This window comes from Euleptes europaea, chromosome 4, assembly GCF_029931775.1.
Source record: "Euleptes europaea isolate rEulEur1 chromosome 4, rEulEur1.hap1, whole genome shotgun sequence".
In the NCBI taxonomy this organism is placed as follows: Eukaryota; Metazoa; Chordata; class Lepidosauria; order Squamata; family Sphaerodactylidae; genus Euleptes; species Euleptes europaea.
In genome coordinates this window covers 19,918,117-19,932,044 of record NC_079315.1, presented here as the reverse complement: position 1 = coordinate 19,932,044, position 13,928 = coordinate 19,918,117, and the positions used below count along the sequence as shown (strand labels likewise).

Here is a 13,928-nt window from a genome sequence, read left to right as displayed (position 1 = left end):
CTTGTAATACTAGAGCGCGGGGTCATCTGCTGAAGCTGGAGGGTGAGAGATTCAAAACAGATCAAAGGAAGTATTTCTTTGCACAACACATAGTTAAATTGTGGAACTCCCTGCCCCAGGATGTGGTGATGGCTGCCAACTTGGAAGGCTTTAAGAGGGGAGTGGACATGTTCTTGGAGGAGAGGGGTATTCATGGCTGCTAGTCAAATACTAGTCATGATGCATACCTATTCTCTCCAGCATCAGAGGAGCATGCCTATTATGTTAGGTGCTGTGGAAAACAGGCAGGATAATGCGGCTGCAGTTGTCTTGTTTGTGGGCTTCCTAGAGGCACCTGGTTGGCCACTGTGTGAACAGACTGCTGGATTTGATGGGCCTTGGTCTGATCCAGCATGCCTTTTCTTTTGTTCTTATGTAAATAAGAGACTATTGCTCTGAAGAAATGTTTTGAAATTCATTATATGCTTCTCGTTTAAGAACTGTTTGTCCCTTTGGATGACTATGTTTCTAAGGCAGTGAGTATTTTCTCACCACAAGATGACTCTGGCTCTCTTCTTGTAGTGGGGAACCAGCCTGAAAACCAGGCGTCGTAAACAATTTATTCAGCTGTTTTCCAGAAAGTTCCATGTACAGTATCTCAGCAATCCCTACAATAACCCTGTAAGGTAGGTCAGTATTGTGTTTCAACGAGAGGGCTATCACGGGTGATAGCAAAATAGTGACAGAAGGTGAAGTCCTCTGCAGACAGGTGCAGGGCCTTTTTCTGTAGCAGCTCCAGGATTGTGAAATGATCTCCCTCCAGAGGTGTCCTCTCAATTGCAGTGTGGACACCCCTATTTCCCCCCTTTTTTCCTTCTGTACCCCTCCTTTTATAAAATAAAAAAAATAAAGACAGAAAGTTTATCTCCCTGATAGCTTATTTGGTACAATGTACACCTTGCTGGAAAGAAATCTAATCCGTGACCAAAGGAGTACAGAGATGCCTCAATTTAAAAAATATACAAGAAGTCATGATATTAGCGCTAGTAACTGTACGTGTAGAGTGCCGTCAAGTCGCAGCCGACTTATGGCAACCCAGTGGGATATTTGAAGCGAGAGACGTTCAGAGGTGGTTTGCCATTCACTGCCTCTGCATAGCAACCCTGGAATTCCTTGGTGGTCTCCCATCCAAGTACTAAGCAGGGCCGACCCTGCTTAGCTTCTGAGATCAGGCTAGCCTGGGCCAACAACCAGGTGGTGAGAAAATAAGCCCACGGCTCTGGAGCTCATTTCACTGGACTCTAGTGCCCCCTGCTGAATCATTTTGGCTATTGCAATGGGCCACAAAGGATGCAAAATCCATGCCATTTTTAAACACACCCATCGTATAATTTGTTTCTCGAGCTCCAGGATGAAACTCCTATATGGTAGAGGGGAAAAAACGGAATATTTCCCCCCCCCCCGATATTTTTAAGTGCTCTAAAAATTTAATCCCTGTTTAAAGAGCGGGGTATGTTATTTGCAAGCAACCCTATGGACTGGAAGGAGGAAATGAAGAAGCAGTGTTAATAACATCATTTATTTGAGTTACAGCATCATGCTGTTAACATCAGTATGTTACCCAGCATTGTTCAGGTTTTACTAATGAAAGAAGGTAGGGCTGTGTAAAACAAATGCTTTGCTCTGCCTCCTCTCTTCTGCAAACCTGCCTTTCGTTGTTGTGTTCGGTCAGTGTGGTGTAGTGGTTAAGAGCAGTGGTTTGGAGCAGTGGATTCTAATCTGGAGAGCTGGGTTTAATTCCCCACTCCTCCACATGAGCGGCGGAGGCTAATCTGGTGAACCGGGTTGGTTTCCCTGCTCCTACACATGAAGCCAGCTGGGTGACCTTGGGCTAGTCACAGCTCTCTTAGAGCTCTCTCAGCCCCACCTACCGCACAGGGTGTCTGTTGTGGAGAGGGGAAGGGAAGATGATTGTAAGCCGGTTTGATTCTCCCTTAAGTAGTAGAGAAAGTTGGCATATAAAAACCAACTCTTCTTCTTCCTTACAGCCCTCAGCCTTGGAAAGTCTATGCGAACACCCTTGTGTGCCTCATCCGTTAAGAGGGTATGATGTTGGTATGAGTAATTAGGGAGAGTGCCGTCAAGTCCCAGCTGACTTCATGGCAACCCCATAGGGTTTTCAAGGCAAGAGACGAAGAGAGGTGGTTTGCCATTATCTGCCTCTGCATAGCAACCCTGGACTTCCTTGGTGGTTTCCCATCCAAGTGTTAACCATGGCTGCTTAGCTCCCGAGATCTAACAAGACTGGATTAGCCTAGGCCATCCAGATCAGGGGTAATTACGCTTTGAAGCTGACATAAACTTCTACTATGCATAACTGCCAGTTAGAAAAATATTGTTTACAAATGTTACGATACATTATTGTAAAAATAAAATGTTGAAGACAAAAGTACAGAATTACTTCATGAAGTTGTATCTCCTGATGATCCGCTGAAATACCAATCAAGTACCTTTATTGGCATAAAAAACATTTAGCTAATACAGTAACACATTGAAGAGTATTTTAGGCTGAATAAATTGCAATCATACCGACAAGGAAATTAGCCTTAGGGAATCTAGGGAATCTCACAAACTGGGTTAAAATAGGATTTTAAAATTTAAAACGTAGCGATTGATAAAAGGGGCATCAGAAGAAAACATGTTGAATAGTTTCAACCTCTTCATTGGAACAGGGACAAAGTCTGTCAGAGAAGGGAACACCCTGATAACGTCTGGTTAATAGAGATCCCCTGAAATACCATTTCATTCGAGTTCTATCTCCATTTTTAATTTTAAAATTTAAATATTTCTAAGTGGCACAATTTTTGGGATGGAGTAGTAGGGTGTGAATCAAATGAATCACAGTAGCACATTTTCAAATTAAACTTAGGCTAACCTGCTCTTGAAATCATGAAAGAGGATCCAGTCAATTCAAGCAGTAATCTCTTTATGTCGCAGGAACTGACTGAGACAGGCAAAGAATGGAGAAGGAAACGGAGACCATCAGAATGGAGAACGGGTCTCCTTTCCAGTTCCTTATGGAAAGGAAGTCTCCAGTCCGGATGAGAAAAATGGACATGATCAAAAGCCAACTTAGAAAAAACTGCTCTTGCTCCATGAGGAAAATGAAGAAGACGGCCATGGACTTCTTCCCTGTGTTACGATGGCTTCCCAAATACAACTGCAAAGAATACATTTGGGGGGATGTTATGTCCGGCCTCATCATTGGGATCATTCTGGTACCCCAAGCAATAGCCTACTCTCTGCTAGCGGGGCTGCAACCAATTTATAGTCTTTACACTTCCTTCTTTGCCAACATCATCTACTTCCTCATGGGCACCTCCCGACATGTTTCGGTTGGGATTTTCAGTTTGTTAAGCTTGATGGTCGGACAGGTCGTGGACAGAGAACTGCTCTTGGCGGGGTTTGACCTCAACGACGATCCTCAGGAAACCATTGCTATCAGAGGCCAACTGAATGTTACAGTTTATAACTTTACCCTTGGCTCTGTGAGCACCGAATGTGGGAAAGAATGCTACGCCATTGGAGTGGCTACTGCATTGACCTTCTTGGCTGGAGTTTATCAGGTACCGTTTCTTATCTATGCTACACATTTCCTGCAGGGAACTTAAGTTTTTGCTTTAAGGGAAACCAAAGCAAGAAATACCGTTCACATTTATAAAACAATACAGAAGGGTAATGAACAACAGAGAGAGGAAAGGAACAGGAGAGGCTAAAGGCTAGGGTTGCCAACTTCCAGGTACTATTACAACTGAACTCCAGCTGATAGAGATCAGTTCACCTGGAGAAAATGGCCACTTTGGCAATTGGACTCTATGGCATTGAAGACCCTCCCCAAACCCCGCCCTCCTCAGGCTGCGCCCCAAAAATCTCCCGCCGATGGCAAAGAGGGACCTGGCAACCTATTAAAGGCCTATTTACACATGGCTTTGCTTGTGCAGAGCTTACAGAGGGTAAGAGATCAGGCTGTCTTCCTAACCCCAGCCCTAAATGCCTACCTAACATCTGCATGCTTGATATCACATTATTAAAGTTGGCATATAAAAACCAACTCTTTTTCTTCTTCTAAACTGCCAACCTACATCTATAAGCAGGCCAATGCCCATAAAATCATGCACAATTAGTGCTCTTACGCTTGTTCTTGCTCTCTCCTTGCAGGTTCTGATGGGCCTCTTCCGCTTGGGTTTTGTGTCGGTGTATCTTTCCGAGCCTGTCCTGGATGGGTTTGCAACGGGTGCGTCGTTGACCATTTTAACAGCTCAAGTGAAGTATCTCATTGGGATCAAGATCCCGCGAGCCCAGGGCTACGGGGTCTCGATAACAACCTGGGTTAATATTTTTCGCAACATTGCCCAGACCAACCTTTGCGACGTCATCACAAGTGCCATCTGCATCGCCGTGCTGGTCACCGCCAAGGAGCTAGGGGACAGATACAAGCACCGGCTCAAGGTCCCGCTTCCTACCGAGCTGGTGGTGATTGTAGTGGCCACACTGGTTTCTCATTATGGGCGACTAAATGAAGTCTACGCCTCCAGCGTGTCGGGCACCATTCCGACCGGATTTATTCCTCCCCAGGTGCCCAACTTCGGCCTCATGCAGAGGGTTGCCGTCGACGCTCTCCCTCTCGCCATTGTTGGCTTTGCGTTCACCGTTTCGCTCTCGGAAATGTTCGCCAAGAAGTACGCTTACACAGTCCGCGCCAACCAGGAAATGTTTGCCATCGGCTTCTGCAACATCATCCCGGCTTTCTTCCACTGCTTTGCCACCAGTGCGGCTCTGGCCAAAAGCCTGGTCAAATCGTCGACGGGATGCCAGACCCAGGTGTCCAGCGTCGTAAGCGCCATGGTCGTGCTACTGGTGCTGCTGTTCTTCGCCCCCCTTTTTTACAATTTGCAGAAGTGCATCCTGGCGTGCATTATTATCGTCAGCCTAAGAGGAGCCCTTCGGAAGCTCAAAGACGTCCCCCAGCGCTACCGCCTGGACAAAATCGATGCTCTGGTGTGGTGCGTGACCATGCTTGCCTCTGCCCTCATTAGCACTGAAATGGGACTTCTGGTCGGGGCTGTTTTCTCAATGCTGTGCATTGTCGGCCGCACCCAGCACCCTCATGCTGCCTTACTGGGCCAAATTGGGAGCACCGTCTTCTATGAAGACGACGAGGAATACAAAAACCTTCGGACTGTCCCGAAGGTCAAAATCTTCCGCTTCGAGGCGCCGCTCTATTATGCAAACAAGGACTTTTTCCAGAAGTGCCTCCACGAAAGGACAGGCCTGGATCCGGCTTCGGAAATCGCCAAGAGGAAAAAGGCCAGGAGGAAAGGGCGACAAAGTCTTGAGAAGGGACCAGGGCAGGGAGAGATGACTCCGTGTCTGGTCCCTAAACACGGTGACCTGCAAGCCATCATCATAGACTGTTCAGCCATTTCGTTCGTGGACACGGCCGGAGTGAGCACGTTAAAAGACACGCACAAAGATCACCAGGAACTCCACATCACTGTCCTCTTGGCTTGCTGCAACCCCAATGTGATAAATTCTCTAGAAAGAGGAGGCTACTTGAGAAGTGCAAACAAAGACATGCATGAATTGCTGTTTTATAGTATACACGGTGCCATTCAGTTTGTACGAGAGAAGGAGATTTTAGCAGACGTCTCTGTTGTATAGTTTGGGGTCCACATTTGCTTCTCTTACAACTGGCACTTGGGAGATCCTTCATTTATCGCATACAGGTTTGAGCAGTGGTCACCTTATCTGGACTTGGGAGTCACCTTTAATCCTAAACAGCGCCTGGATCTCCCTTTCATATTTTTAACTTTTATCAGTACACAGCTGCGCTAACACAGCACAACACTTTAACCTCAAAATTGAGGGCAGGTCAATTTATACATGTGCACTTATATGCAATGTCATTGCTCTCCTATTTTTTAAAAAAAATCAAAGCCAGTATGTTATTTTTAATGGCGACTTGGCCCATTTTAATGGTACATTTATTTTCATATATTTGAGCTCCCCCACACCCAAGATTTCATTCCAGCAAGATAAGAACATCAGATTGATAAGGTTCCCTTCCAGGCCTGTTTCTTGTTTAGTTTCAAGGGTCGGCATTGCTGAAAATCCTTGCCCAGAGTGAGGGGTGGCATGAGAAGGCAATAGTTGGATCATAGCTCTATATGCTAAAGCTGTGTTGTCCTGACTTGAAGATCTGCAGAGTTTTCTGAAGTTTGCTGCCAGAATGGAAACTTTACACTTATGTAATTTCAAGGAGAGTTGGCCCAGGAAAGTCTATAGCGCCTGTGGCAAAAATCTGATTGGTGCTTTCCCCGTTGTGGCATGCACATACAAGATCACTTTTTAAATGATCTTGGTTTTCTGGGCCTAATGATGCTCAGTGTGTTCTGAAAGGGATCGTGTTGGATCCAGCTCCGATTTAAGCACACCAGTTAGCGAAATGGGGATTGTGTGCCGTAAAAGAATATAATAGGGGAGGGAATGGTTATTTCAGCTCAACAGACATGAATTGTATCTGCCTGGGTCTTATCCTGCTTGGAGTTCCCAAGAAACCAGACCCCTTCTACACACAAAGTTCATTTGTGGAATGTTTTAAACAAGGTTATTTCTTGAGGAAATAATACTTAGCAACAAACAAACCGAAAAACCCACATTAGAAAACCAACAACAGAAGTGAATGTTTTTTTAAAAGCCTAATAGCATTTTGCAAACTACAAATTATACATTGATGCTAGGAGAGGAAGTAGCAAACAATGTGACCAGGGCTTAATTTATGTCATAACTCTCCTCAGTATTTGTTTTCAATAGGAGGGCAGAGCTCTGGAATACAAGAAATAATAATGAAGCAAAGTGCCTCTGAGCGTGTGCAAAATGCCTTTTTTTCACTACTGCGCAATTGCAGCTCACACATTTCGGATTAAGAGATGGGTCAGATGGCACAGCTTGAACCCTATTACCTCTTTCCATGGAAAGGAATCCCTGACTAGAACATCAGGGCAACAAACCACATCTCCTTCTGTTCAGCCTGGATATTTTTCCACCACCCCCCACCCCATGCACTCTGACCACTAGCCTCTTTTCTTTGCCAGCTGTTACGCTTCTCAATTTTCCTCCAGCAATCCGTCGGAGATCTACTTCCCTGTTCCGTCCAATTTAGTCCTCAACTTCAGACTTGGCCTTTTTCCCCTACTTGGCTCAGTCTGCTTGACTGAGAATGTATGTTTGCAATGTGCAGGCACATGGAAACCCGCCCCCGCCCGCCCCGATGCAGGATTATCAGATGGCACCTTGTCCTCACTTCCGTCCTGCCTCACCATCACCCCCTCACAACCCCACCGCTTATTCAAGTCAGCTGAACACCTACCCAAGCACATATACACATGTGTATATGTTTGGTTCTTTTCCCTGTCACAGCTATGCTCTTAATCATGGTTTGACTGCTTGGCCTTGCAAACCTCAACGGATACACCCAGCTAGGGTTGCCAGCCCCGGGTTGGGAAATACCTGGAGATTTTGGGGGTGGAGCCTGAGGAGGGGAGGTACTTCAATGCCATAGAGTCCAATTGCCAAGATGGCCATTTTCTCCAGGTGAACTGATATCTATCGGCTGGAGATCAGCCCCCAAAATCTCTAGGTATTTCCCAATTCAGAGCTGGCAACCCTACTTTCAGTTCTACTTATAACTACCAGGTAGGGGCTGTGGTTAAGTGGGTCGAGCATCTGCTTGATATGCAGAAGTTCCCAGGCTCAGTCCCCAGTGTCTCCAGCTAAAGGGATCAACCAGGAAGTGATGTGAAAGACCTCTGCCTGAGTCCCTGGAGAGCAGCTGCCAGTCTGAGCAGACAATGCTGACCTTGCTGGACCAGTGATCTGATTCAGCATAAGGTAGCTTCACGTGTTTGTGTGCGTTTACGTACGGTTCAGGAATGGTGTCGCCTGCCTGTGCAGACTCGGAAAAAAGCGTGCTTGTAAACTTGACCGAGCAATCTGCAGAGGTTCGCAAAGGTGTTCTCCAGTGGTGAGCCTCTCTCGTATAACACCGTATAACACCGTATAACACATTTGTGGTGCCTGACTCGGCCTGAAGTTGGAAACAGGATGTATGGGGGTTCCAGCCTCCACAGACAAAACAGAGGGGCCTGGACTCAGGCTTCACTACTCCAGCCTTGAGGCTCGTTTCTGGGAGGGTAGGAGCCATGCACAAACTCGCCTCACACCTTTGCTCAAATCAATTGACAATATTTATTGAGTACAGAGAGAGTAAAAAAAAAAAAGCAAACTCTCATTCCAACAAGGGTTGCCAGGTCCCTCTTCGCCACTGGAGGGAGGTTTTTGGGGCAGAGCCTGAGGAGGGAAGGATTTGGGGAAGGGAGGGACTTCGATGCCATAGAATCCAAAGCCATAGAATCAATGCCATAGAATTGCCAAAGCGGCCATTTTCTCCAGGTGAACGGATCTCTATCGGCTGGAGATCAGTTGTGATAGCAGGAGATCTCCAGCTAGTACCTGGAGGCTGGCAACCCTAATTCCAACACAGGCAATAAAAAAGAAACTTAAAACAATTAACTAGCCGTGCTAACTACCCACAAAGCAAAACTGGTCGCGTATGGTTTTACTGCCAATTCCCCTGGCCCAAAATGATAACCCGAAAGGAGCTTATCTCCGTGGAAAAACCCTCCCTCTTTCACATCATGGGCCCCATTAGTTTCAGGTGTTCCCAATACCCTCCCAGCTGTAATTCCTTAGGGCATGAACCTCTCAAGGCCAGAATGCCCTTTGAACCAGCCCAGCTGTTATGACAGCCCAAGTGCCTCTAGGGCTGCCAGCTCGCCTGGAGAAAGATGTCCTCTCTCTTTAACAGATGCTTAATTTGAAGGCCATTTGCCGGCTGACGTTACTTACCTCCCTGCCTTGAATAGCTTCAGCTGCCCACTTTCACATATTAAGGGAGAGGACATTTCCCTCCAGGCCTGTTGGCAACCCTCAGTGCCTCTGAAGATTGGCTCAGTAGCTGGTACGAGGCCCCACTCTCCTGTCAACCCTGAAAAACCTAGAGGAATCTCTATGAGCTGCATCCGAGTGTCTGGGAAGTTCGGCCTGATGCTTGAGACAAGATTTCCCCCCTTCTTTGTGATGGGGACAGGGAAGTTCGGCGACAGTTACAAATTATGGCTGGCTACCCAGGCAACAAGAAAAAGAAGAGTTGGTTTTTATATGCCGACTTTCTCTACCACTTAAGGGAGAATCAAACCGGTTTACAATCACCTTCCTTTCCCCTCCCCACAACAGACACCCTGCGAGGTAGGTGGGGCTGAGAGAGCTCTAAGAGAGCTGTGACTAGCCCAAGGTCATCCAGCTGGCTTCATGTGGAGGCGCAGGGAAACCAACCTGGTTCACCAGATTAGCATCCACTGCTCATGTGGAGGAGTGGGGAATCAAACCTGGTTCTCCAGATTAGAGTCCACCGCTCCAAACCGCTGCTCTTAACCACTACACCACGCTGGCTCTTTGTGGATGCTTGTTACTCTGTATAATGTGCGTGTGAGCTGGCTAGGGCAAATCACTAAAAAAACTTCACATGTGCCAAGCCTGAGCCCTCTCCAGGGACCTCAGGACTTGATGTAACGGGACCAAGCATAGGCCAGCAAGAACCCACAGCCTTTAAAAAGCTGAATAAACTTTATTAAGAAAAGTTCAAAATAATGGATTAAAACACAGGTTATAGTTAAGGCACACTGGCAAGAAAATAACAAAGCCTTACTTAATCAGAATACTTACTAGCTGGTACTTAGCAAGTGTTCTAACTCACTGCTTAAGCTGGTTCTGTTCTCAGCCCCGACAGGCTGGGCACAAGCCTTGTTTGACATGAGTTGCAAAATAATGGTGTTCCAAGCAGAAGTAAAGCAAGTAGAAGGTAGAAGATAATTGATACGTTATACTACATTTTAAACCTGCATTACTGTGTCCACTGTTGTTGATGCACAATATATACCTATTAAAGGTGATATTTTATATTGGTTTGATCTCTTGATCTCTGGAGAAGTGTGCCTTATATAGATGAGAAAGTGTTACTCTTTGAAAGAATGTATTTGTGTACTCCCATCAAATGTTAGATTACCACATTGTACAGTTCAATGTACAGTGGGTAGTGAGCATCATTTTCAATGGTTTTTAATTTTCCTATCCTCCTTGGCATTGAATTTATCTACTTAACCTCCCCCACCCCCTGTGTGTCTCCCATGGAATCCCTGGTGTAGGACCCTTTGTTAGAACCTTTCTGGGATCTAGGAGGGAAGGTATCATGACATAGCCCGATTGCATGAAATCTTGGAAGCTAAGTAGGGTCGGTACTTGGATGGGAGATCCCCAAGGAAAGCTCTGTAGAGGAAGTGATGGTGAACCACCAGGGTCGGCTGCAACTGGATGGCATTTACATACATTCTAGGCTCTCGGACTCTTTCTAGGTGCGCTTGCCAATTCATGCTGGGAACCAGCCCAGCTGGAATGCGCAACACAAACGGAGAAGCACTAGCATCTGCACAATGCTTTCTGGTGACTGCCCTTGGAGAAGATCAGCAACGGTAGCCAAGCTACATTCCTGGGAACTGCTCAGCCTTTTTCTTGAAATGCTTCTACAGCATGCGGCTGTAGAAGCATTTCAAGAAAGCATGTCTTGAAAAAGCGTGCCTCCCTTTCCCAACACGGCAAGTAGGCTAGTGGCTTTTGCAGAATGACTTACAAGGGCTAACCTTGCTGTCCTAGGCATAGCTGCACCAGTCTAAGCCTGCTGAAATAAAGTAATGCGGCTTGGAGTAGCATTGCGTGGGATTACTCTACCAAGGATGCATGTGCCAGTAACCTCTGTCCAGAGCCCATTTTTTTAATTTTTTCCTAGAGATTCAGTTCCTTCTGTTCCTCAAAAGGATTCACTTGGGCATTTCCCAAGAGGCCTCTTTCCCATCTGAACAGCTAACACGGTAAGACTTGCTTAGATTCAGCCATTGAGCCTGTGCCAGGTGCCTTCAGATAAAACAAGCCCCGAAACGATTGAATATAAACTTTGACTTACCCGACTAGAATAAGTTCCAGCAGCCAGTGGATTCGCACTTGTTCAATGCCCTTGTGAGGCACGGAAGAAATGTAGGCCAGGTTAATGATCTGGTCTTTACTCAGATCAAACAGATCAGCTCGATTGTGTGGCAGAGGAGGACTGGAAAATGAAGGAAACAATGATAATACTAAGCATTAATACTAAGAGAGACAGTGTGGTGTAGTGGTTTAGAAGGGTGGTTTGGAGTAGTGGACTCTGATCTGGAGAACTGGCTTTGATTCCCCAGTCCTCCACATGAGCAGCGGAGGCTAATCTGGTGAACTGGATTTGTTTCCCCACTCCTCCACATGAAGTCAGCTGGGTGACCTTGGGCAAGTCACACACTTTCAGCCTCACCTACCTCACAGGGTGTCTGTTGTGGGGAAGGGAAGGTGATTGTAAGCCGGTTTGAGTCTTCCTTAAGTGGTAGAGAAAGTCGGCATATAAAAACCAACTCTTCTTCATTTATAGTGGTGATACTCAGTGGCTTAAGAGCCACCTGCGGCTCTTTAACATGTCAGTTGTGGCTCTTCTGAGCATCGTTGTCAAATGTGGCACCCACCCATGCTCCAGGAAAGTGGGCAAGGCCATTGTCTGGTAGGCTTGTGTAATATGCACTATGAAACAGCCACCATCAGAGGGACTGGAGGCATAAGCTGTGAGCCTCCCTGAGGTCCAAGTCTCTTGGCAGGGATGGAAAGTGAATACCCTGTCCTCTCCTGCAACTCCCTCCCCTCAACAATTCTCTGCAGCCTCTGTGATCTCATCACAGCTCCTGGAAGGAGAGCAAGCTGGCTGCAAAAAGGAAAAGAGTAGAACCACCGCCATGGCACCTGGGAAAAAAGCAAACCGCCCATAGCAGGGGTGGTGATTTTTTCTCCCTGTCTTCCAAGGTCAGTTTGCTGTCCTCTGGGCACTGTGACAGGCACACTCTAGTCTGAGCTCCTGTGCCTCATGCTGAAGAGAAAGTGGGGTGGCAAACAGGAAAATGGAGGAAAAAACGTGTTAAAGTCCCGTTGCCACAGCAGCAGTAGGGAAGCTACAGAAGACCGAGTGGAGATCACCTCAACGTGTGCATTTGTCAGTAAGTTCATATCGCAAAAATGCCATAGATCCCCAATATTCTGTCCTTAAAATAAAACTGATCTGACAGGGAGGTGCCCTATACTGAATCAGACCATCTGTCTAGCGTAGTTATTGCTGTCTTTTCCAGCCAGCAAGCAGACCAGTCTTCTGCTTCATCTGCTGCCTGCTCTGTTTAATGGGAGATGCCAAGGATTGAACTTGGGACCTTCTATACACGAAGCAGATGCTCTACCAGCATGCCCTGTAGAGGTTAAACTGTGGGACTAGGATCTGGGAGACCCGGGATCTCCCAGATCCCCACTCTGTCATGTAAACCGTCTAGGAAACCTTGAGCCAGTCGCACACTGTCAGCCTAACCTACCTCACAGGATTGTTGTGAGGCTAAAATGGAAGAGGGAGGGGCCATGGCTCAGCGGTAGTGCATCTGCTTGGCACGCAGAAGGTCCCAGGTTCAATCCCCACCTCAGGACGGTTTAGAAACCTTACTGGGAAACTCATTCCACGTTTTCTTTGCAACCGTTTTTGTGCTGTAATGTCTTTCAATGGAGTCAATGCCAGTCAACCGGCACTCTCTTCTCCCATTATCTTCAAAGGGCTGGGCAACCTCTCCCATTGCTTCCAATGGGCTGGCTTGTCATTCGTTTTTAGTACATCCCTGCTGTGAAACAATATTCTGATGAAACGCTGCCCTTACCCCCTCCACGTGGTCTGCCTGCCTATACATATTATCTGACAACTCCTCGTCTCTGTAGAGCTTTTTGCTTGGCTAGATTGAATGCTAACCTATGGTAATGCAGGGCAGAATTCTGAATATACCATACTCAGACAGGATCTGCCCTTGCTCTTCTGGCTCTATTGACACATTAGCCCATGCCCTTTTGGAAGGCCGCTTTTACGAGGAACTTCGATCGCACTATATTTCCCCCCTTTTAATATACAAATCCAATGCCTCTGTGACTGACATAATGCCTTTTTTTTACTAAGCGACAGGGACCCCAAGGCTACATTGTCAGTGGCAAGATTTGTTTCAGTCCTTACATCCCTCCAACACTAGATCTATGCTGCTCAAGATCAATGGATCAAGGAGCTTCTAAGGGATAAAAGGAAAGGTGAAAGGAAAGGAAACGCTGCCCTTGCAGCTTGCGTTATACATAATGAGGAGTCCGTCTGATCGCTGGCAACCCCGTTAAGATCCCTGCTTTCTTACCAATATCCGGTGCTTTTCCAAAAGTGCTTCAGTTCCCTTTCGGGCTGCGAGACGTCCACCTTCACCACGAAAGCCCCCAAGAGCACCTCCGCTGTTGCGCCCAGCAGCAGCAGCACAACGCCCCATGCTAGATGCGATTTTATAAACTTCAGATGAGTAGTAAAAATACTCCCAGGGGTCCGAGATGCTGCCGCCATGCCATCCTGCGCTTGCAAAAAATAAAAGATGCCCAGGCAAGCTCCGTGCCTCCAGGCAGGGGGGTGCTAGATCCGCTGGTCATGCAGTTAATCTGTACATGCTGTCTTTCCTCATTTTGTTACATAGACTCTTCCCTTCGGTGTGTCCTAGAGAATTGCAGTGGAGGGGCTGAGACGTCAAATCTAGTGATCTTGTCCCGAATCAGCTCCAAAGGTACTTAACACACCCCTCTGCTGCACGGAACATGGTCGTTTCTTCTTCAGTTCCTGCTTTTATTTTCTGCAGGCAGCAGTTTGGGGAAGG

General features: G+C 46.8%; 2 protein-coding genes across 2 annotated transcripts in view; one reads left to right on the top strand and one right to left on the bottom strand.

The window, feature by feature from the left end:
* The window catches only part of IDUA (alpha-L-iduronidase), a 62,157-nt gene extending 48,533 nt beyond the window's left edge, over window positions 1-13,624 (bottom strand). Inside the window, 2 exon segments of the mRNA XM_056848947.1 lie at window positions 11,114-11,254; window positions 13,428-13,624. Of these exon segments, the coding sequence (XP_056704925.1) occupies window positions 11,114-11,254; window positions 13,428-13,624 (338 nt within the window).
* On the top strand, window positions 3,000-5,700 carry SLC26A1 (solute carrier family 26 member 1). Its single transcript, XM_056848083.1, has 2 exons — window positions 3,000-3,605; window positions 4,198-5,700. Exons 1-2 carry the CDS (start codon window positions 3,000-3,002, stop codon window positions 5,698-5,700), a joined length of 2,109 nt encoding a protein of 702 aa, XP_056704061.1.
* Window positions 13,625-13,928: the final 304 nt, after the last annotated feature.

Excerpts from the sequence above, each read along its gene's own strand:
- SLC26A1 (XM_056848083.1), top strand. The coding sequence starts at position 3,000 with ATGGAGAAGGAAACGGAGACCATCAGAATGGAGAACGGGTCTCCTTTC. Across the intron at positions 3,606-4,197 it reads TCTTGGCTGGAGTTTATCAG|GTTCTGATGGGCCTCTTCCG; the intron begins GTACCGTTTCTT and ends CTCTCCTTGCAG.